Source organism: Bombus bifarius, unplaced genomic scaffold (genome assembly GCF_011952205.1).
Source record: "Bombus bifarius isolate JDL3187 unplaced genomic scaffold, Bbif_JDL3187 scf7180000008203, whole genome shotgun sequence".
Taxonomy (NCBI): domain Eukaryota; kingdom Metazoa; phylum Arthropoda; class Insecta; order Hymenoptera; family Apidae; genus Bombus; species Bombus bifarius.
The window spans coordinates 1,015,531-1,041,186 of NW_022884507.1; the positions used below are offsets into that span (position 1 = coordinate 1,015,531).

Below are 25,656 nucleotides of genomic sequence, written 5' to 3' on the forward strand. Positions count from 1 at the left end.
GAATGAAAAATGGTATTGTTTTTACTTTCTAAGGCTTCGATTAGCAACATCGAAAAATTATAATGAGCATTTTCTAAGCGAATATATGTACTAAAAAATATACTACTAAAGTGTAGAAAAATCTGCAAATTGTTGGAGAGATGTTCGTTTCTCTTGGATATTTAAAAGCAAAGCTAAAATGGAAGCATAAAATTGTATACGTATTCTTTGCGAAATCCATTAACGTGCAGGGAATAATGATTTCTGTTTAACAAAGATACGAATAAAGCTACTGGATATTAAAACTGTTTGTTGATAAACGCATGGTACGTGAATACCAGTTGGATGAAACTTTTCAATTTTCATCTGTGACGAAAAATCGAACGGAATGAATATACTAAACCAACAAAATGAAACCAACTCGTACGTTTCCGCAATATCGTATAACGTTCGAAGCGCAAATCATATTGCAGGGAAAGCGAACGATCTGAAACAAAGATTTGTTCGCGATTATGTTTATTTCACTTTTACAGATCTAATATTTTACGCGACGAGAAGTCACTTTTCCTACTAGTTGAAAAACAAGCACTTTCTCGAGATTCGACGTAGGTAGCGATGCAAGAGGAAAACTTGTCGTAAACTCTGATCAGTATGTGTTTCCTTTCCGAATTTCAGTCTAAGTTCTTTTCGAAATATGTTTTCCAAGTCGGTGCTTTCTAAACGTCCACGTGAGTTTCCGTTCCAATGTTACGTAACAAAATGTTTTTACTCCGACCCAATGGCCCATGTTAAAACTCTTCGCCAATACATCGGAGGCGAATATACACGAGCAACCGTGCTACTTCGGAAATCTTCTTCTGCATTCGACAAACTTTCCACGAAGCCGATCAAACATGTATGTCACTCATCTATAGAACATATTTTCTTTCGGACCCTCTTTCGCTCGTAACGCTGAATAAGTTCGTTTAACCGAGATGCAAATGTGTCTTTTTCAATTATCGGGAAGACATTTTTATCTTAATTCATACGATCCTCCGATAATCTTTAATATGATAATACGACGAACTATGACTAATTTAGGTACTTTAATCGAATGGATACTACGCGCCAATAATGTTCGTGTATTCACCGATCTTTTTTTACCAGTCGCCTCACTTTCTTAACACGTTCAGACCGGCGTGCGCCACCGGTGGCTCACGCTTGAATGTTCCATGGAACGGTGCGTATCAGCCAAAATGTAGTTCGTTTAGTGACCAGAACAAATGGCCATACAGTTGAACATTTAAATAAATTTAACGTACATTAATTGAAGAAAGTAGGATTTATTTAAAACAATAACCATTCAATGTTATAAATTTATTACAAGTACGAATACGAGCACAGGAATAAAATAGCAGCGCCAGCGTGAACGTATTAAGCCAACTCGTACTTTGTTTTAGATTCTTATCTGTTCCATCTCACTGCTTTATTTATCATTCTGTATCTCACACACGTACAATGTTTTTCACTAATGGATTTTTCCCATCAATAAACAAATAAATAAATTAACGAAGTAAATAATTTTTGGAAACATGTATCTCACTGTTTCGATCGGAAACGTAAAATGTTTTATATTTGGAACGAATGTATTTCATTAGAAATTATTTTATACTTTCGGCTATACGCCGAGATTCAGTTTCGTTAAACTGCTACACAGTGTTACTGTGCAATTGCAATTACACAGTGCAATGCACGAAATTACGAAAATTCTTCCCGCTTTTAGACCGAGAAGTTGAATATATTTTAAAAATGATTAGCTTGCGAAATGCACCGATTGATGAATTTACTTGATTATATGTAAGCAAATTTAACGAAGCCCCGAAATATTGTACGATATAATAATGTTGCTATTATATATATTATGCATATGCAAGTATGGTATTATACTAATAGAATATTAATAGAATATCCGTAATTATATCATTATTAAAACGTTAATCTTTCGTTTATTTACGAGTATTTTGAAAATTCGTTTTACAATTATCATGGTTATTCGCTGAAAATTCTAGTTGCGAGTGTGTAAAAATAATCTTCGGCTTTTCGTCGTACGATAAATCTGTACGTGAAAGTTTGCCTGGTATTGGGATGCGGTATTTGCAAAGGAACGATGTGTGTATGAGCCGGTTAGTACTTACTTTAAATAAGCCACGCGGATGAACGTGTGGCGTACGATCGTGAAAACATTGGCGAACAACGAGAGAATCGGCTGGGAACGTCGAAGGGGCGAGAGAACGTGGCTTTGTCCTTGTTGCTCGTCTCTCGTCCATTACCCTTCTTAAGTTTAAAAGTCGAATAAGCCAACCAACTTCCGCTTACGTTCCTCTCTTCGGAAAAGCACGCGTGAAAGTGGAAACTCGGCTACGTTGGCGAAAAACTTTTCGTCGGCGAATTATTCTTCCCCTTAAAATACGATAGGTGATATTTTTTCGGTCGTTCGATTTTAGTCAGAGACAAAGCATGGCCGAAGAAAGTTTGTCAAATTCACGTTCTTTCGGTTATCGATGAGGATTCTAGCGAGATCATTGGCGAAACGAGTAATCCTCTCGCTTTTTCTTTCCTTTTGAAAGGCAGTCAGAGGCCGAGGCTGATGGAAAAGCAATTTAAGAATTCGTACACTCGTCCCAGTTCAGTGCCAACGTACCGTTTTAATATTTGTCGACAGGGCAATTCTCAGTCGCACAAGATGATCGCAAATATTATCGATTATTGTATAAGAAAACAATGTGCTCACCTATATTGACTTAGTTAATTAAAGCTTCGTGTCACTTGAGCTATTAACACTTTTACTGTCACGTCGAAATCACGTGTTTTCGCTTAGGACGCCACGGGAGTATTTTTATTATTCAAAGCATATAATGGCAAAATAATAATAAATTGATGATGTAAGGCCGTTTATCTTATTGGTGGTTACAGGTGATCACCGTGGCGCCTTGGTAACAGTTGATAGCGACGTATTATAACAAGGCTTCGTTTATTTCAACAAAATATTCGCATTCGTTATTTTATTGTAAGCAAAACGTGCAGAATATATTGTTGAAACGTGTAGAAGATATTAGGCTGAAATGGTAGAGGTGCGCAAAAAAAATTATGTTTGTGATAAACCAATGGTAGTGGTAGATTACAACAGAGGAAAATATGCTGTAGATTTATCAGATCAAATGATAGCATATTCTACACCACATGGAAGAACCCTCAAGTGGTATATAAAATTAGCTTTAGAGTTATTGTTAAATACATCAATTTCAAACGCGATGATACTCTATAAACAAGCAACAAAAACAAAGATCAAGGTATCTGATTTTAGAATGGTACTCGTAATGCACCTTACACAGTTCCATTCACCGGAGCCGTCAAATATACTTATTCGACAAAGATTGCAACACGAAATGCAGAAGAAAGAAGGGCAAGCGTAAATGGCAGGAAAATTTTGCAGAGTGTCATAAAAAAAATGTCACACAGTTAGAATCAAAAATTGATAAGAATCGGACCAAAAAGGTGACCACCTATTGTCCAGATTGTATCGATGAGCCACATTTATGTTTAAAGTGTTTTAACACAGTGCACCGTTAGATGCAAGATTTGTTCTCATTTTTTTTTTATCGATGTTCTAATAAAAATGTTTAATTGTCCAATGGGGCACTTTTTATTTCAAAGTATCTTCTATTTGTCGGTTATATTCAAAATACCCTAACTGTCAATTTTCATACAGTTTTTACAATTGTAAGAAGTTCAAGCGCTTCGTTCACCAATGACCACCGTGGCGTCACAGGAGAAATCGTGACCGGTCGTATATGGCCAACGTGGCAGTCAAAGTGTTAAGCAAAGCCCTGAGAAATAGCTACGTATATTACGTTATGCGTCGTAAATCTAATCAATCGAGAAATCGAGGAAAATCTGTAAAAGTGAAAATCATATCCGATATGACTCCTAAGTAGATACGCGGTCTTGGGTGACTACATCTTCATCAATTACAACGAGGCAACGACGACCGTTTAAATTCGGCCAGAGGAAAGTTTAATCGAGAGAAAATCGCTGATCCACGAACTTGCCGATCAGCGATGCTTTTCGTTAGATAAGTCCAAATGGGCGGGGGTTTCCCTTCAAGGCGTAGATAGACTTTATAGTTATGATAGTCGAGCGGACATGGTCCCGATTATTAGAGACCACGAGTAAATACAGATTTTCACTAAATTGTGGCCGCTGATAATTCATTCGGCGGGGCATACTTTATTTTGACACTTTCCGTGTCAAGTCTTTATTTCCGGATTTAAATTCGATCCTCTATCGATTGAGGTTTTCATCGAGCATAGGAACGCGATACAATATCAACCGAACAGAATCGGTTTTATCGTATGTGAAATACATCGATGATATTTCCCTCCTTTGACACATTCGAACAGCTGTAATTTTGTGTAATTTAATACGATCGATTTCTACTTCTATCGAGCTAACTAGACGTTTCTCATCGTATGACAAAGCCGGACTTATTTCGTGCACGTCAAATTCTGGTTTCATTGACTGCAGATCTACTTGCAAAATATTTCGTTTCTTTCTTTTTGCTAGTTCAGTGCTTTTTGCTATCGCACAGCAATCAGCATCGCAAGCAAATTTCTAGTATCAAAAGTTACACTATTCGTAGTAGAATCACGGGAATATTTCAACTTGTACAAATAACACGTTTCAATTGTTTCTCGATTACTACTGAAAGTCTGACACAGTTACGTTTTTTTTTTTATTGAAACAACGTTGCTTTTGTAAAATATTCGACGCAAAGATACGGCAGACATAGATGAATTTGTTAGAGTTAGTTCTGCATATAAGAGGTAGTTTGCGTTGAGTTATCTTTGACCTATAATACATCACGTGCATTAAAGACGATAATTAAGTATTGATTAAGGCTGTTATGAAACGTGTCGTGATAGCATTTAATTACAGAAAGTATCGGTTAACTCAAAGTCTCTCGTGAATCACCGAGGAGCGTGTTATAGTAATAATTATTATTTTCAAGATACAACGGATCTAACATCAAGAGAACGTTACGACAGGCTGTTTTCCATTCCTAGACTCGATCTTGAAATTACTTTTAATTTTTAATCCTCGATTGCCAACACGTCCTAGGAAAAGTAAAGATTCAACAGCTTTTTTGGTGCTCGCTTAAATTCAACGATAACTGGAAATAGCTGGAGCGCGGCTAACACCATTGACAAAAAACTTTCAGCTAACAAAGGTACATATCCAAGCCGGAGATCCGGAAAATTATAGAACTTTGGTGACACGTAGAGCGTATATAAGCAAATATGCATAGACTTGTAAGTAAATTCAAGTACCCGTACAATATTTCCGAAAACTTGTTTCACTAAGAAAAACGGATTCAACCGGTATACGTTCCATAGTAAATTTCAGTTTTTCATTGAAAGGATTTCCACTATTGTTCCAAATTCAACAGGAACAGTCGAGGAACAAAGATACGAATGGTAGCTGTAACCGATCGAACGTGAAAGAAATTCTACAAATTCTCGCGCGAAATACACGAGTCTCGAATGATTATACCGATGTTCAATTGGAAAAGACGCGTAAAAATTTATGGCGATTTATTTATTTGTCAGAAATATTTCAAACTTTCGAACAGACTTTTAGGAATAAAATATTTGTGATTGGATTTGTTATTAGAATCGTATAAACACGCAAGAATCGAATGTTAAGGTGAATCGAAAGTGGTCTGTTCCCTTCGAAACGAGGAAATTCCACCTTCTTTCTGATATAATGACGAGGACGAGAATCGCGCACCGACAGGCTGAGTAGCTGGTTTTCGCGGTGAAACAAAAATCGATGGTATATGCCTGAGGCAGGCTTTTTAATCACGATATACGCCGTAAAGGATCGCCGATACCGTTATTTGTTCTACGCGTTTTCAAAGGAAAACTGATTAATTCCAACGAGTGCGAGCGCGTGGCATTCACGCGTTAATACGTTATAAAAGTACGAGTTTGTTGGAGGAACAAGATGAGCTTTTCGAAACTGAGCGGCGAGACAAACTACATATTTGAAGATCGTTTAGTACATTTTTGATTATTTTAACGAGTTGCAGGAAAAGTCAGCCGTTTTCGGTTACCTTCGTTTCGCGTTTACGTCCGATCGTGAAATATTGTGACCCGCGTGTAATGGGACATCGCGGAAAGAATCGCGATATAGCTTTAATTAATCGCGTATTTTCCTTTCCGCGATGTATCTGTTTTCGAGTTTTCAAGTTACCATTACTTGTATCAACGAATTTAATTTTTGCGGTACACCGCGGTAAAATTTGTTATGGTTTTCGAGTATTAAAATACCGTGGGAAGATATTGTCCCATTTAATCTTTTACCATTTGTAATCACAATTCTACAACGTAAAATATTTCTGTAAAAATATCAAATTGCCTTTGCACGTTCATTATAAAGTAACGAATAGCGGCAATATAATAAAAATGTGAATTCAATTGTAGAAATTAATTTCTATTTATTAGGCGTGTATCATTGCCTGCGTTATGAGAATAATTTCATATTATGAAACAAAGGAAAGCAATTCCATTAACGATGCAAATAACAATTACGTACTACGTTTCCACAAAGAACTAAATTATTCAACAAATTGGTATCATTTGTATCGTATTGTTGAATTTAATACGAAGAAATTTTTGCCCACTAAACTCGCTCGTTTTTTCCCCACAAGTAATGTCGTTAATATTCTTTCCTTACGTGTCGTGAACGTGTCGATGGCACTACAATGACGCGTGATATCCAAAGGGTTAGAGATCATTTCCATAAACTTGAAAAGAAACGCAATCCCTTATCGTCCTTTCGATTACAAGTATAATACCCTGTACGTATATCGATCGATGGCATCGAGCCATAAAATAGCGTTTCGAATTTCTACCACGATCTTCGATTTCCTTTTATACCGGCATTTCGTTAAGGACCGAAATTTTCCCAGAACATATCGAATTCTCGCGCATGGCTCCACCTCGGTACGAGTTACGATCAATAAAGAAGCAAAAGTTACAGCTACTTTGCATGCACAAGTATACTAATGATCTCTTTATTTTAGTTTACCTACGTGCCACCTACAAACCTAGTTACAGCTAGTTTCATCCGGGAACGAAAGAGGGTTGTTGTTAAGCTTTTCGTAACGGTTATCTCTGTCGAAAGTCAGTGGTACGGCACGTTTGAGCGAAGCTCGTGTTACCGTCGATCTAATCGATGGAAGACAATCGTCTTCTTAGCACTTTACCGACCGATAGCCGATTAATCGGATTCTTGTCGCCGACGCTTACCGACCGACAACCTATTAATCGGCTTTTCATCTCCGACGTTTATCGACCGATAGCCTATTAATCGGCTTTCTGTCACCGACAATCTTTCTCATTATTTGAGCTGTAATTTGTTATTTAGTACTAAGGTACCTTGCTCAGTTGCGTCAGTTGCGTTGCTTTATAAGCTCCCACAGTTTTATACCAATTTGAGAAACTGAATGACAGAAAAGAATGGTATTGGAGAGTCTAAACTGAAACAGAGCCGGCGCCGGGGAGAATCGGCGCCTGAGTTGCCGGTCGGACGTGCGTATGCTGTTGAACCGCTAGCGGTCGGTAAAGTGTTAAAATTGTATTCGCGAGGAACAGATGTACTCGTCGCATTTTATACGGAGATTGTTTGGCGGCGAGCGGCTATAGTCGTAGGAAGAAGAGGGTTAAATTTTGGGAAATTCTTTAGGAAGCTCGTTCGATTTATCCGAAAACCACGACACCTCGAGCCCGTTAGTTTTACGTTTCTTGGACGTACCGTGTCTCCGTGCCCCAGGAAACGTATTCTCGCGCAACTTCTCTATCCGCTCGATATGTCCCTGCGGCGCGGCGGCCCCTTGTCGTTCTCCGAGAATTTAATCTCGTATCGATTCCTCGACTTCTTGGTTTCCGGCGCTGCTAATGTCGCTGGATAATCTATTATTTCTAGCGTCACCGTTACACCACTAATCTCTTAACGACGATTAAAAATCGACGAATGGTAATTAGGCGACTGATGGATGGCTTCGGTGCATGATTGCTGCAGTTTACTGGCACTTGCAATTAGAATTGCGGGCGAAAGATCGAACCTGTTTACTTATAAACTAGTGCAGCTTCGAGTGCAGCGTCTGGATACCACCATTTGTGGCTACTATCGTAACGAATATCGACGACATTTAATAGTTTCCGTCGATTTTTACGTTTAAACAATCACGTTATCGAGACATGAAACGAATGGAGTTGCGTGCAATTTGTAAACAGCAAAGATATGCAATTGATATATCTGATTAATATTAAAATAATAAACACGATCCAACTTTTCTCTGCTTATCACCAACGCTAATTTATCTACAATTTAATCGTAATTTATACGAAATCTATCCACGATTTATCTATAATAGCGGGAGAAACGAACGAACGTATGTCGGTTGACTTGTCAACCGTGTCCAGGTCTCTCTTGGCAGCTACGTTGCTATTATGCTACGAGCTAACGATAGCCAGATGTAACATTAACGAAACGAGTTCAGGGCTATCGTTGAAAGTAGCTGGAATTCCTGAGTGTTTGAAAATTTCAACTTGATAACGAAAACAATGACGACTAGACTCGGTTGCCTTGGTATCTAATTGTTATGCAGCAATAACAATCAACCGTTTGATAAACTGTCGCGTTTAAATAATTCTCTGGCTTTTATTACGTGGAACGTTCGATGTTAACCCTCGACTTAGGATCTTATCGCGTAAAATATAAAATGCATCATTAAAAATAACATTTTAAAAAAATGGTAAAATTTAAACAAACTACTATTTAACATAGCTAAATGTAAAATTACAAGATTTGGTCGTAATGCAAAGGAATTCTTTGTCGGTGCAGGATCTTGGTATTCTTCTCTCCTCTGACTTCAATTTCGCGTAAAAACATAAAATTTTTAGAGACATATAGTGTTTTTAGAATCTTAGGATTCGTTGCAAGAATTTTTAAGTTCTTTCGAAATGGGGGTACTCTGGTTTTATTTCTTTGCTCCTGGGTTAGGCCAATATGGTCCCATAATCTGTTCAAATTCTGTCGACATAAATTTCTTCGCCTGGTTGTCCAACATTTTGGGAATCTCATTCAGAGATTTCCATGAACCTGAACTGTTACGAGTTCAACATCGTCGTATATTGTATGGCTATTTTAGCTGTTTCAATGGTATGGCGCAAACATGTCAATAGTGCACAAACATATATCTAGTGATCCTTTTTTCCTCAACCATCTCGCTTACTTAAATACCAACGATCTCGTATATGTTTTTCTTCCTATTTCATTAGTTAGTAATTCTTGGTATTTAAATTCCATCTAAGCGTGTGCTTAGTTTTCTGTTCTCGTTTAATTACATATTAGTCAGAAGCAGGCTTAGCTATTATGTTCCTAGTAATTATAAAATTATTAATGGATCACTCACTTGCTTGCGTGTCTTCTCTCTTTTGTATTATATTACTAATGGTATTTCCGAGCACACACGATATAACGAATAAAGTAAAATAAAATAAAAATTAAATAATCGGACCCAAACCGTGACAGGTTATTTACGATCCGAAGATACCGATTAAGAGCTATAAGAAGAGAAAATTGATCGTGCGAAAAACGATTTAATAGAAAATTTCCCATTACGTCGAAAATATTCACTTAGGAAGAAAATACATTTTATAAATACGCTTTACAGATTATTGAATCGATATTATTTTATAAAAGAAACGCGTTGCTTTAAACGCGCGTCGAAGTTTATTAAGATGCATAGTATAATAAGCGCAATTCGCGCTTGGCAGATTGTCGATTAAAATATCATTTATTAAAAACTTTCCTCCGTGTATGTACGATACGTAATGGCGAAGAAAGAGGAAAGTTTTCAATTTCGAGTTGCGAGAGAAACTCGAGTAGAAGCAACGCGCATCGAAGAATTAAGCGAATTACAAACGGTAAGTGACACAGAGCTGAAACTTTGTTCACGAAGGGAAACCCAATGATTTTTTAGACAAGATGTTTTCTTATCGAGAAATCGGTGTATCGTTAGTTTTCATTAAAATACTCGTAAGGGCTTTTAATTAAACCTATAAGCATTTTCTTTTCATTCGAGCAAAAGCTTTCATAAAATTCACGTGTGTTTTCATTCAATATAAATCTATATTATTCGAAATAAATTGCAATTGCAGCGAACGAGCTGTGGTTAACACAGCGATTAACTATCTCGAGCGAATTGCAATACTTTTTATTATTTCCAGTAGAATAAATGTTCCGATATAAATGTGTTTAACGTCGATCTGGTTTCTGTAACTTGTATAAAATAAAATTGTCATTTCTAGCCCTTGCCGGGGAAAAATCTTAAATTTCTACATTAATCTTTTTAAAATCGATCCAACATTTGTAACTTGTAGAAAAGAAATTACAAACCCGATAGTCTTTCACATTTTCGAACTTATATTTCTATAATATTTAACGTAAGAATTTCCAGGTATTTTTTTCTCCATCCGAATTATATAATAGTCACCTTTCAAAGCTTTCGCGCAGCTACACTTCTTTTGATTTTACGCTTTCTCAATGTCTTTACGAGTCAATAGAGAGTGCATTGATATTTGAATAAAGAATCCTTTAAAATCCCGCGAAAGGAGATGATTCCGTTGCAAAGAATATCATACACAGGGCACCGGAATTGTTTTCTTTCTGTTCATTTCTAGACTATAGTAGCGGAAAATGTCTTTATGTTAATTCCAAGAATGCCCGAGATATTCCTTACTCAGCTCTTATCTGATATTTCTTCCCCGTACTTTGCTTTCTTACGCTTCTTATTACTTATCTTCAGCTTCACGAATGGTAACACACTGCTTATCAGCTTGTTATATATTTTTCAATATTACATCCAGATAATAAGACTCTGATATCGCCGTTTTAAATCTTGTTAATATTCAAGAAATCTATATATTTAACTTATTAAGTTTCTCCTTACATTCTTCTATATACTGTCATCGACTCTGTAAATCGCAACGCATTATCCACAAACGAGATTATAACATCGAAAATGTGTTTAAGGCTGGAAGGATTTTAAGGTTTCTTTCTGGAAAACGTTCAACACCGAAAACCGAAAATCCTCGTAGCTATATGATCCGACCACCTCCTCCAAACCACCGCCATATTCGACCGAAACCGACCAGTCCATCATCAACGATTTATACAGCCAATCTATCTCCCGCCGTTCACCCAAAGCAGCAGTCTACTCGTAGTCGTTTCAACGTCGGTCGCTCGGCGGACAGCTATTCTCTTTCCATGCTGCCCATGCCGTGGCGGTTTATTTTCCCGCGTACCTTTATCCATCTATCCGTCTATATTTCCCGGTTGGTTGCCCAGCGGCCACGTCCGACATTTTTTCTTCGGCCGTCATCTGGAAAGGACAGCAACGCCGAAGGGGGTCGGAAGGGAGTTGGACGGGGCCCTTCGGCAGCCAGATGAGCGTAGGACGAGGCAGACGGCGGTGGAGGTGGGCGTGTAGGTTGTCCGAGCAATCGGCGGGATAGTCCGGAGCTGCGATTTGGCAGCGATCCACCGGCGGCTCTCCGAGCTGGACCATAGCCAACTTTCCTCGGCCGGATAGGGATTTTGGTTCGATGTGCGGCGACAATATTCTACGTTTATACGAGAACCAGCAGTCTGTGTCTCCCCTCTGCCATCCTCTGCCATCCACTGCAACCCTCTGCCGCTCCGGAGCCGCGACGCGACGTGTCTCCCGTCCACACTGTTCGTTCGATCCTGCGGGTCGACGGTGCGCGGAGCGACCATTGTGTTCCGCACTCGAGGCTGCTGCTGCTGGTTCATTTCGCCGCTGCTCCATAACCAACCCAGCCGACTTATCGAGTGACAAAGTACATAGGCGCGCGCGCGTCGAGCTCTGAAAACCGCTGAACGTGCCGGTGAATATGTACCTAGAATATGTACCACACTGATGCGAGATGAGAAGACGGGGAGAACGACGGAGATTCCGAGCGTGATCGTGGAACTGATGGCGAAGGGAATGCGTGTCCGACACCGCGGGAACCGAGCTTGATGGCTCTTCCTCCGGGATCCCTGTCGGGGCTTCCGACATGGTTCCCGTTAGGGTTCTCTGCTCTTAGGTTTTGCCCTCCAGAGGCACATTTTCGAAACGCCTTGATTCCTTTCCTTTTCCTTTTTTCAAGAGGCCGAATTTCATGTGCAAAGGGAGTTTATTCGGTTCGGCTTTCTCATTGTTCTTTTCGATGCATCGTCTTCGCCTTGATTTTAGACCAACACTTTTGTTCTTCGTTTTTTAAAGATCCGACGAAGGGCTAGGTTGTCCGCTGTGTGTTGGTTCCGCTTTGTTCTCTTTTTCTCCTCGTTTCAATGGCTACTTTTCGAGATTGTTGCAGTGAACTTCAAAAGAACTTCAATGTTTCCCTATTTTTTTTTAAATCTTTTTACCGCGTTTGTATACCAACGTAAGAATAATAGGCAGTAGTTAACGATGAAAGATAAGTATATTTCACGTATATACGAGTAACATTTCAAAATAAATCAAATATATCCTGTTAATATTTTTGATAAAATTCGATTTATAATAAAACGAGCAACGTTTTATTACGCATCATATGCGGCATGTGGAAACTTAATTATTCCATAATTGGATATTAAGATTTATATTGTTTTATATTATACGCTTGAATATGTGTATTGTATATTTTGTATATTTCAATGGATTTTATACAATATTATTGACGCTCATCGAGCGCTCGTTCAAAGGGAAACAAAATAGGTATCAATGTATCGGACGTCTAGTGCCTCTTCACATCTTTCCGTGCTTTTTGGTATTTTTATACAGATGTCGAAATACAACTTTTTCACCAGATCAATTTCACTCGGGTTCAAAAAGTGATCTTCAAAAAATCAAAAACAGGAAAAAATTATCATCGTGTTCGTTCCTCTTTTTTATTTCTCGCTCTTAAATAACCGGATTAATAGATACGGTTAAAGATGAAATTTCCTTACGAAATCGATGTGCCAACCTACGAAACGGTAAACGGTGGCCTAATCTTGAATAACTATACGAAATGCTTGAAAGTTGCCAGTAATATCACCGTCGAACCCGTCTTTCTTCCTCTTATCTGACGTTTCACCGAAACTAATCTCAGCGTACGTTTCAGATAACGCTCCGAACGACACGTCTGGTCCACCGTATAGTCGCAACAAATTCACCTCGGTTCTCTCGTTCAATTAACTCTTGACCTCTTTCGAAGGGGACTTGGAAAATTCGTTGATTAAAAACTTTGTTTATGACACGAGATATCCGCGCGAGTGGCTATCAAAAATGAAAGCTTCAAAATCACGTTCTCGCGATTTATCCGCTCCATTGGTTCTTCGTTGGCGCAACAAAAACTCCAAAAGCATCCTAATCTTTTGGTAATGCACCGAGCCAATCGAACTCTGACAATAAGACCAGCCACTTTGCTCTCGTCAATTTGTCGGTGGACAGCGGCCATCGCGAGCCAAACGTTTATGACGCTTTTAACGCAGCGTCGTAAATATTTGTTCAATTGAGTAGCGTTCTTGCGACGCAGCAAGTTTTTTTCCAACTCGTATACAAGTTCGTAATCGCGAGTTCCTTCTATTCTTCGCTGTTCCAACGATTTTCATCTCAGCGATTTTGTAAAGAGCGTTGCTGCTGATTGATTCTCGGTGGGAAAGTGTTATTCACAGCAATCGTTTCTACCAAACAGGTACTTGGCACGGCAAACTCTCCTTACAGATACCCAGCCAGCATTCTATTCCATCGAACGATAAAAACAACGCGAAACTAATCGGAGCGGACCCAGCGAACGAAATGAGACGAGCAACGTAACAAAGAAAAATCGTTCGGTTGTTATTCGCGTGACGCAGCAGAAAGATATTAGGCGGTCGGGAGGTTGTATAAAACGCGGGCCGACGGAATGATAATGTAATAAGTGGCGATGATAAGGAAAACTAGTTTGGCCGGACGAGAAGCGCCCTGGGAAATTGGTGGGTCAGCAAAGGAAAATCGCTGAGCAGAAGCGAAAACGGAAAAGAGGAAAGAGCAGAGCAGAGGAGGAGGATGGTGGTGAATGTAATGGATATCGAATCGAGTACGCGGTGACCAAGCAACGAATCAAATCCATTTGCTCGTCACCATGTCGTTAAGTTATAATTGCACGCTCCGCTCCGATCGATTGGTGCTCTTTCTTCTGTTCGCTATTTTCTCAGCTAAGGGTCGTTGAAAACGATCGGCCGCGATAAAGCGTGCTCCATAAGAAGAAGAATTACGCGGGCAGTCGTTGATACACAGCTAGATACCGAGGCTAAGAGAAAGAGAGATGAAGCTGAATGGATTTCTAGTAAGCTCCGTAAGGAATATCGGAGGCGTCTTATCTGCGACGATATTTATAACCGGGAAGCCCGATCCTCTCTCTTGCCAATTTACGTTGCATCCTCGAAATTGCCAGCTAGCAATTACTCAGACGTACTGACGTAAGAATGAAGAATAAACGAGTAGGTTTATCGAGTATCTACCAGGATCCAGATTTTCTCGTCTTCAGCAACGAAATTTCAACCGGGGGAAACTATTATCTCGGCTACGGATGAACAGAGAGAGAGAGAAAGAAAGAGAGAGAAAAATTTGTTTGCGTTAACGGTGGCAATTTAACCTTGAAATAAAATTATTCTAGCTATTGGCTGGCGGGCATTCAGGTATTTTGATCGATTTGTAATAACAACGTGCAAAGCAATTTTACCATAGCGACAAAATATCTCTGAGCGTAAGCGACGTTTCAAAAGCGAAACATTGAAACGTAAACGTTGGTCTGTTTTTCCGTTAATGGGAGTGAGTAATGGAAGTACAAGGAAATTTGTGAAATCAAGTTGCATTACACGTGGATCGTACACGAGATACAAAATTGGAGAGCATCATCCTTGAGAATTGTTAGACTATTTGGACCTTGGACTCCGGCCCAATTAGACTATGCACACGTTCAAGCTTGCTTTTAGCCAAAATTTGATCTCTATTTAGAGATTACGTTGCCAGACCTTTGTACTTACGAACACCATTTCAGATTCTTCGCGTATAAATTGCACGGGTCGAATTGCCAGTTCCTTTCTTAACGAAATTTAATTTCAAGCGTTCAACTCCTACGTTAATTGCACTAGCGATTATAAACTATCAAACAATGTTGCGTCAAATAATTATATTTACGGATATACGTAAGTAGATGATTTTCTCGAACGAATGATCGTACAAAATTCTTCAACAAATTCATAGCGCCACTACTCCAAATACCATTTAAATAAACGTTCCAATAGTTTCTCGTCCCTGTTCACACTAGAACTATCACGCCAGTGAAATTGACTGGTTCTACAACTTTATTTTAAAATTCCTACTTCATGTTATACTTTTTTTCGCAATGATGTAATGACTTTCGCAACGACAACCAAAAGAATAATATAATGAATTTTATTTTGTTTTTTATGTATTCAAACTGAAGATAATTTTGTATCAATGTTACTTATACCAATAGCAGTTAAAATGACTGCTACTTGTCAAAGCGTGAAAGGGTCCTGCAATCTGTTTATCGAACCCCAATGAGCCAGTTCTCTCGTTTCGTACAACTACCCACACGTTATCAAAGATTTTGCTGCGTATCATTCGATATGATGATACCAGTTATCAGGAAAATTCCGGATCAATCGCCAGATCGCTAGATGCTAACACTAGAAATGGATTAATACTACCAAAAATGTGCTACATAACATGGAATTTCTTCTGTAAGAAAGTAATAAATCAATAAATATAAAAATACTCTATTATTACATATTTTTTTAAAACCAGTCATTATGACTACTTTTGGTAGAAATAGCTTCGTGCTAACTACTGGTAGTTAATACAGCGCAATAATACCTATAAACAACGTTTGTCCGTATCACCAACTGGCGAAAAAATTCCATTTTCTACCGTCTCCTACCAATGCCGTGGAAAAATTTTCCAGACGAACGATAAATTTCGCGTGCCTTTCGCAACGAGGCAGTTTGTTTGTAAAATTGGTCGGATCCCACTCGATACGTCTGCAAGGTAGTACACCGGTTAGGCCAACCCCTTTGTCCGGCACATAGGGACTGGAGAGCACTCGACGAGGGTCTCGGCAAACGTCATACCATGGCGAACTTACGGGCGCACGTATATACGATGTGTGTACATGCAGGCATACTCACGTATTTCATTGAAATAGAAAGGGTATTCGCCGGGCACGGAACAGTTGAGCCTCGCTTTCAGGAAGCTCGTCCATCTGTCGCTGAACGCATGAGGTCCGCCCTTGTCGTGCTGGCACACTCTACCGACCCGCGAGTACACTGCCTAAAACACAAATGCAGCCGGAGCTTTCGAACAATCGGCTTCTTCGATTCTTTCCTCTTTACTCGGACCGTCTTACTCTAGCCTGCATCCAGCGCTATTATACTGCGTTACTTTGCCACTGGGATTAGGGGGCAAAAGGAAAGGAAATTGTCGGTGCGTGAAAATTTGAGAATACCAAGAATATAGGGAATAGTAGAGATCGTAAAGCGTACGTTACGTATGGCCATTTTTTAAGAAATCGCTCGTTAAAGTGCTTTCGCTGACAAAGAGTGACATTTCGATATTGCAATGTCGTCGCTTTGGAAATTCCGCATCGTAAAACGGTCTTTGATATCGAGTAGGTAAATATAAATAGGTAGGTAGCCTACCTATTTCGTAAGCCTTACCTTGCCACAATTCATGTACTCGACGGCTGTTTCTCGGTAAAAGAAGAAGACGTAATCTTCGTACGCAAACGAGCTGACAAAGTTCGGTCCTGTAACAGTAACGTTCGAATTTATCGTTAGGGGCAACGGTATTCGGTCGAAAGAAACAAATCAACCAGCTGGCTGCTAAAGCGAGCAAAACTCTCATAGAAAGAAGACCAAAAAAAAAAAAAACACCCCACTGACCTCACTAAAGAAATAAAATAGTCAAACTCGAAGATGGTATACCGCTGGGGGTAGTCATCCACATTTTATTTAGCAATTAAGTTAGAAAAATTTACCAAATGTCCAACTGGACAAATTGTAAAGTACAAATTAAATAATAATAAAAAAAAAAACAAGCAAACCGTGAAACGACGGTACACTGTTCGCTATGCTACTTTAACATTTTGAAGGGTTAAATTCATCGCAGTTTGTTGTTTGTTTCGACGAATACCTCCATCTCCGTCTTCATTTCCTTCTTCTCATATCTTCTCTTTTCTTTCTAAATTACGCTTCTCGTTCGATAACGTTCCACGTATTTTACAATGCAGAGGAAATTATGCGGCCGTTTCGGATCCTAGATGGATCTTCCAATAACTTGGTAATTTCGAAAGAGCGGGCAGTATGATAAATTGCCAACGGGATCGCCGCGTGGAAATTGCGATCGATCAAAAATTCCCGAAGCTTTGAATGGATTATGTAATTTATACAAAACTGTGCATCGCAAATTCGCAACTCGCAATCGGTGATAAATAAGAGAAGAATGAAAAAAAAAAAAAAAATAAGAGAGGAAGGAAAAAAAGCACGTCTAGGTGAATACGCAAATTGCAGCATATAATTTATGCAAAGCTTCTTACATCGTTTAAGCATCGTCCATTGTATACGAGCTGCGAGTATAACAAGCACAATGCCATGCGATAACTTTTCACGTGCGACCGTGTCGTAAAATTTTATATGGACGCGGTACGATGAGAAGATACGGGAAATTCAAAAATAGCACGGCAATTGCTGGACATTCTGTCGCGACCGGTTTTCCAAGTGCGATCGTTAAAACGTCGATTAAATAAATATCGAATATTTCAATTACCAGAGGCAACTCGAGAGTTCAATAGTTCGCGTAAAAATGATTTTCTAGTTTAAAATTCAATCTTATCCGTAAACTCTCTGCTTTCTTTCAATATTTTACGGTTAAATTGATCGCTGTTTACGGCTCTGCGTTTTCTTACCTAATTAAGGCCAGAATTATTTGCCTCGGTAGACGTCTGATATTTTTAATTATTTTATTTTGTATTTCAGTTAATCGTAATAGTTACGCGAATAACACAATGCAAACCCTTGTCGTATACTTTCTTACGCGATGCTACGACATAATACTTCCGAGATACATAAAACGAAGCGAGAGATCAGATGGAGCGCAATTAAAATTTAGAAACGTGGCAAAATTCTGCCAGGAAAATAGAGGCTGGCGAGTATCGCGATAGAAAAGCCGGTATCACGTTCGCTAGAATTCAACGTGCGAATATTCCAATGCAATTTGCGCGACTTCCATTACCGTTCAGCTGGTTGAGATCGGAACGTTCGGTGCGGATCTTCTCCCTGTGAATCAGCGGCTCGCCACCGGAGAAGTCGGCCACTGTCGCTGCGTACAGCTGCCCCTCTGAAACATGAATAAACGCGGTTCTGTCAGTCGAGTCAGACTTTACAACATTTGCCAGACAAACGAGCAGTCGTGTCTGCGGCAATCGTCGAAGGATTCTGCCAAAGACACCTTGTACTTCGTTTTCAACGTTCCGCGCGTGTCACGCTGCAAATCGTTCTGCAAACGCGTCAGCACTAATCACCAGTGTACTATTCTCTGTTCTATGCTCGCGCAAAGCGAATCTCTTTCACGGAGATTACGCGAGTCCTAGTAGAGGAATCGCACAGGCTTCGAGCCTGGCAATTAAAGAGTACCGAATTTCACGAGGGACTCGCGAACGCGCGTGCTTCGTATTCATTTTAGCTGTTGGGATTATAGACGCGAGCACAGCTTGTCACTCTGTGACGCGTAATCTAAGATACGCGTGTCGCTTTATGCAAATTACGGCAACTGTTTAATAACGACGCGACGATGGCGGAGATGGTATCGCGATCGAGCGAATTTCTGACATCAACGGGGAAAGAGATTGCAGAGTTGGAATAATCACTTTGCCGTGTCTGTAACGATACGTAGAGGTAGAAAATAATCGAATGCTTTTTCTTCCGTGTAATGAAAACGATGTTCGGTTTAAATTCCTTGTCAGATTGCAATTTGCATTGGCTTTAATAACAAACCTGCACATCTTTTTATTATATCCATCTACGTTATCACGTAAAAAGCATCCTGTTTAATAACGCACATTTATAAGCTAAATTGCACGAGTATCTTTTTATGCTCGTTTTTCACACGAGCCTAACCGACGACAGGTTTTAGTTCGGCGTCGCTGAATTATCGAGTGTCAACCGATCTTTGATAACTGTACGCGAACGTTGAATAAATGACAAAACGCCGCCACGATATTACGGAATTTATTAGAAGCGGTTTAATTAAACGTGCCTTGAAAGGCGTTTTAATTAACACGGCAGCCACGCGATTACACCAAGAATCGTAGATTTCGCGTGGAACAACAGCCGGGAACACGATTCAAGTACACAAATTTTCTTCGCCACCGTTGTGGTTATAGGTATTAAAGCGAAGAAAAGATGGAAAGCGAGCTCTTTGTGTCGGCGAGTGCTAACTAGATTGGCCTTCGGTGCAAAGGCTTCTTCCTCGTAGAAACTGTGAACTTGATTGGCTTTGTTATTGCTCGTGTTCCGTGGAAACTTAGCTACTGGCGTGATACACTGAGATTACCGATATATCAAACGCGACTGCACGAGATTCAACGTCAAAAATAATTCGCAACCACCGTTTCAGCGTGGTAGGTATCACCAAGGAAAGTAACGATCGCAAGTTACCACATATCACACAGATATGGGCAATCTTACGAGAAACTTGGGCAAACGCTTCAGTACTGGCACATAATACTCGTCAAAACAAGCAAAGAACAAAGCAAAATCTTAACAAACACGAGTAAAAAAATGATTGGTGTCGGCATTACAAGATGTTTGGTGTATGATGAACCGATTGCTTCCTTAAATGAGTCTATACAACGAATAGAAAACTGTAACCAAAATGCTAGGGATCTTCACAACGTGTGGGTGCTTCTCCGAGAAAACGTATCGACGTATGTGTTGAGATGAACGACCGTGATATCGAACACACGTATACTGTAAAGATAAAGTGTTTAACGTCGTTAACGTCGTAACTCAGGAGCTAGTATTTTTTGAAGCTACGCTTATTGACACTCTTTTCCTTCTTTTGACGAATAACTATGCATACGCTCGTAAAGTGTTTCTCCAACCTTTTTCCATTCCATTCTGCATATTATTTCCACTCTGCATATTATTGAAACAACGTATCGATGCCAAGTACGTACGTACATTTCTTTAATAGCCTTTAACACTTTGACTGCTACGTTGACCATATATGACCGGCCACGGTTTCTCCTGTGACGCCATGGTGGTCATTGGTGAACGGAGCGCATGAACTTCTTACAATTGTAAAAACTGTATGAAAATTGACAGTTAGAGTATTTTGAATATAACCGAAAAAAAGAAGATACTTTGAAATAAAAAGTGGCCCATTGAACGATTAAACATTTTTATTAGAACATCGATAAAAAAAAATGAGAACAAATCTTGCATTTAACGGTGCACTATGTTAAAACACTTTAAACATAAATGTTGCTCATCGATACAATATGGACAATAGGTGGTCACCTTTTTGGTCCGATTCTTATCAATTTTTGATCCTAACTGTGTGACATTTTTTTTATAACACTCTGCAAAATTTTCCTGCCAGGTACGCTTGTCCTTCTTTCTTCTGCATTTCGTGTCGCAATTTTTGTCGAATAAGTATATTTTACGGTTCCGGTGAATGGAACTGTGTAAGGTGCATTACGAGTGCCATTCTAAAATCAGATACCTTGATTTTTGTTTTTGATGCTTGTTTATAGAGTATCATCGCGTTTGAAATTGATGTATTTAACAATAACTCTAAAGCTAATTTTATATACCACTTGAGGGTTCTTCCATGTGGTGTAGAATATGCTATCATTTGATCTGATAAATCTACAGCATATTTTCTTCTGTTGTAATCTACCACTACCATTGGTTTATCACAAACATAATTTTTTTTGCGCACCTCTACCATTTCAGCCTAATATCTTCTACACGTTTCAACAATATATTCTGCACGTTTTGCTTACAATAAAATAACGAATGCGAATGGTTTATTGAAATAAACGAAGCCTTGTTATAATATATCGCTATCAACTGTTAGCAAGGCGCCACGGTGGTCACCCGTAAGATAAACGGTTCATTCGAGAAGAATGTTGTCTTACATCGTCAATTTATTATTATTTTGCCATTATATGCTTTGAATAATAAAAATACTCCCGTGGCGAAACATGTGATTTTGACGTGGCAGTCAAAGTGTTAACATCAAGCGGTACTATAGCACAGGTATTTTTTCGGAACATTCCGTGATGTAACGTCGGTATAATATTTATGTACATACGACTAAATAGCAGCAAGCTCTGGTAAACGCTAAAGCACTTTCTCTGAACGTGTCTTATCAATCTTTCAGCACGAATCTGTACAGAACCATCGAACGGAATAACGAAGAAGAAAACAAAGTGCTGTTGTTGCCGCGCGACAGACGCTCCAGGATCAAGTGGATTCGACAAGGTCGACGAATTTACTTGAAAGCAGGATAGAGCGGCTGACAACAAGATCTGTCCCTAGTGAACTCACGTAGGTGACCAATTTTCTCGCCGTGTCATAGAAACTGTGGTCGTGGAATCCCGCAAGAAGCCGCGGCTTTCCTGTGCATCAGAGTACACCGATGGAGCCATACCCTACGCCGATGTACGAGCCAACGTTTGCACGAAAAGAGAAAGAGAAAGAGAGACAGAGAGAGAGAGAGAGAGAGAGAGAGAGAGGGGAGCGAGGAAGCATTTTACCTGATACTCTCGCGAACCAAGAGATCTACCAAGGCCATGCACCCTCCTCCCGCTTCTCGCGAGCCTTCCATATTTCACGTTCAAAAAGCACGATGGGATTTGAGGCTGGCCAACGTATGCGCGCGATAAGTGTATATAGTGGCGGACTGGTCATATATAACCGGGCAAAGTAGACGTTAGACTTAGGGGATGAACGTGCCCGTTGCAGGCTACAAATCTACGCTGAGCCCAGCAACGCCGAAGCTCGCGAATACTGTACCGTCGTCGTCCTGGTAATACCCAGCGACTGAAGGAAGCTTTCTACTACGTGCCGGCTTCTTTGTGCCGCGCTGTCGACATTATTAGCCCGCCCGACCGACGTCGCTTCATCGCAGACCGTGCGATCGCTATGTTTCAAGGAACGTGTAGCTTCGCGTTCGGTTTATCGATTTCGATTACAATTCGGATTTTATGTATACATTTGCTGCACACTGGGCTGCCTGGATATGACGACGTCGTAAAACTGCTATGCACGCTAGTGGTCGGAATTTTAAAACAAAAAATGCCGCGTTACGAGCTCTTTGGGCGGCTACTCGAGCGAGAGACACGGACGCGGGCTTCCTGTTTCAAATATCTTGGATTTATGATTTTGAGTAAAAAGTACAGGCTGAATGGCATATGTAACGCGTTACAAGCTGATTTGTTTCATTTGGAATTATTCAAGATAGCGAAAGGAACCGATCGAAAATCTGAAATGTCTGAGGTTGAAATGTAGACGAAGAGTTCGGATTGAACCTAAAATAATTGAAAAATGCCCGCAATTCTATCGATCGAACATTGTTTGCCATCGATTGGTCAGTTTTATGGGAGAAGAAAGCGGTTGAGTTTTCAGCTAATGTTATCTTGTTTAACGAGGTCGGCCGCGTGTCTCACAGGGACACGCCTGAATTGCAAATTTATGCATGTTCGTGTTTGACACGTCCGATACGTTAGCTGTCCATGGTTCTTTCGTTATAGTTGACAAGCTGCAGGATTTATTTCATGCTAGCCTATCTTGAATGATGTGTTATGCTGTTGCAGCTTTGAAGTGCTCAACGATGAATGAAAAATGTTTGCGTTGGGATTTCTAGTTGGTTGATTAAATCCTTCAGCCGGCAATACATAGTTCAGCTTCGTTTATTACTTTAGCATATTTATCGCAAAGATCTAAACCTATCTCTACAAAAATATCGCGAAATTGTCTAAAAAAATACAGGACTTGTCATAGCGCTATTTATTTCACGTGGAAAAAACGTTTTTTCTCTCGTTAAAACAAAAATATTTATCAGAGTTTCACCATACGTTTCGTGCACTTTTGTTCGTCAAATTTAGAAAACTAGAATTTTCATCGTGCTGTTTTAGTCATTGTCTTTCGCCAGGCGTTTAAAAGAATCGCTCACGATATTGTCTATGCTAGCGATTTTAGTTTGAATTCACATTCTACCACAGAAATAGACCATTTGCTGCGACTAAATTATACGCGATAGTAACATCTTGCTACGTGCTTTCTGGCGTTATAAGCTTTATACGACAAGTATCATTTTCCAGATACGCTTTCCGCTAAAAGCAAATATCCGACCACATAGCGTCTAATGAGCATTCTCATTATTTTTTTTGCAAAGCCAATTTTTATAATATCTAATGTCTGGTAGAAGCGGGATACAGCGATGCACGTATTATGTTTCGTTTAATGAATTTCACACGTTTTAATAAGATGACTTTTATAAAATAATATCCAAGTAAATATTACCGATGTTCTCCGAAGAATATATTTTGCTACTACCGATCGAATATTTGGTCATGAACAGGAACTTGTTAAGCTCGCCAACTAATTAATTTCGATCGAATCGTTTCGAAGATTAATCGAAATTAATTGGATACCTCGACGAGCAAAAGCTCATGGCTCCGAATTGTTTCAAAACCACTCTGGAATTTTCTTTGTCCGCGACGAAATTCACTCTCAGAAGCTTTATTACGGTAATACTGTTCGATTCGATGAGCACTGGCTTCAATCAATTAGAGGCGTTAAAGAGTCAGACGTACTTTGCCTTGAAATTATTAACACGACACACGAATTATTATTTTTCAACACGAAGCATCGAATTTCACGTGTTGACGCAAGCTTTTGAGGGATTAATTAAGAATTTTTTCCTAATTGGTAGGCGAATCGGTTATTAGAAATTAATTGGACGGTTCGATGCAGAGGGTGCAAAAATGTTTCTTGTTAATTAATTCTAAACCATCTTCTACACATGGAGTTGGTTCGTTCTGCAAGGCGATTAATTTTCAGAAAACTTATTTCGCTTTATCTGGAAGAAAAATTGTTTGCTTTTTTCTTCTTTTCTTTTTTAATCAATTTTAGAGCAGCTTCTGTACTTAGAACAAAGTTATACTATATACGGATATTAGAATTAATCCATAATAGGAGATTTCAATCAAAATTATTTCATAAGAATTCAATCTTTTACTTTATATTCGACTTCTCCGTCAAATTGTAATTCAAGATTGATGAAAATTTAGTCCATTCTCAGTAATAGAATTCAATTAAAAAGGATCATCGGCTTTTAATAGAAATTCCTGTTTTATAATACGAAACTTTTTGACAGCACAGTATAAATTACCTGATCTTATTGAATGATTTATTGTTATAACTGTATTAACATATAAAGTACAGCGTATCACAGAAAATTAATCGAAATCAATACGTGTTAATTCGAAATTGACAAGAAGTTTTCTGACTAATCTTCGTGGCGAATATATCCCTGAATTGGCCCAATTGGTCGTATAATAACGCGTAATTAAAATGCAGCAGCAGATCGCAGCTAATTACGAATGCAATTCGCGTATCGACGCAGTTAATTTTGGAGCCAGCGAAGGAACCATCGACGCCACGAAATCAGGATAAATGCGAAAATTAACTAAAAAGAAAGTCGAAGGAAATTGGTATCGCACCGCCATTGAGATTAGTTTGAAGGAAAATTGTATTACCAAATAGCAATTTTAAAGGAAAATTCTATTTGCGATGTATGCACTTTGTTTACTATTGTCTTCAATTTATTCTTTTCCTTTCGTCCGTATGCATAGTTCAAATAGTTTAACTCCATTCACAGACGTCGCTACATTGATGAATTTACGTTTAAACCTACGAGTTACTTTGTAATTTTAGCACCTCAGTACGACGTTTATAGAACGCGCTTTGAAACAGGAAGTATATGACGTAATTTGAAATTTGACAATTATCTTAAAACGGTGCTAAAACGAAATGACTTCACCGCTCAAACGAAATTGATACAAAATTTAATCGTCAGCTTTTCGTTTCTTTCGTGGGAAAAACTCGAACGCTGGATTCGCTGTAAAGAAGATCGCGATACCAGCGTGGCCAGAAGCTTAACTTTTAATTATTGACCGTTTCATTTCCGAAATTATGCTGATAAAAACCATTTGAGCGGTTGCCAAGAGGAAAAAACGAGGATAGCAGAAAAATAGCCTAACGATCGTTTAAAATGCACGTGTCCAATAACGTTGAAGATGCTTCAGAAAGGAAGGTTGAATTGGTCGATAAGAAAGATACGATTGCGAGTAAAAATGACAAGATCGTTAACCTAAGAAACGTTTTATTTTTTCTTCTGTTAGAAGCTTATGGGATCGTGAATCGACAGTTCGATATTTGTACTTTTTACACGCGGTAACTTTG

At 39.2% G+C, this 25,656-nt stretch overlaps 1 protein-coding gene across 2 annotated transcripts in view; it reads right to left on the minus strand.

The window, feature by feature from the left end:
• LOC117210370 (semaphorin-1A-like) overlaps positions 1-25,656 on the minus strand; it is a 382,334-nt gene that overhangs the window by 19,582 nt on the left and 337,096 nt on the right. For both annotated transcript variants that reach the window (XM_033453343.1, XM_033453342.1), the window contains exons 7-9: positions 18,413-18,517; positions 16,840-16,928; positions 16,312-16,453 (exon numbers count right to left, since the gene is read on the minus strand). In XM_033453343.1, coding sequence (XP_033309234.1) covers positions 16,312-16,453; positions 16,840-16,928; positions 18,413-18,517 — 336 coding nt within the window. The remainder of the gene's footprint in view (positions 1-16,311; positions 16,454-16,839; positions 16,929-18,412; positions 18,518-25,656) is intronic.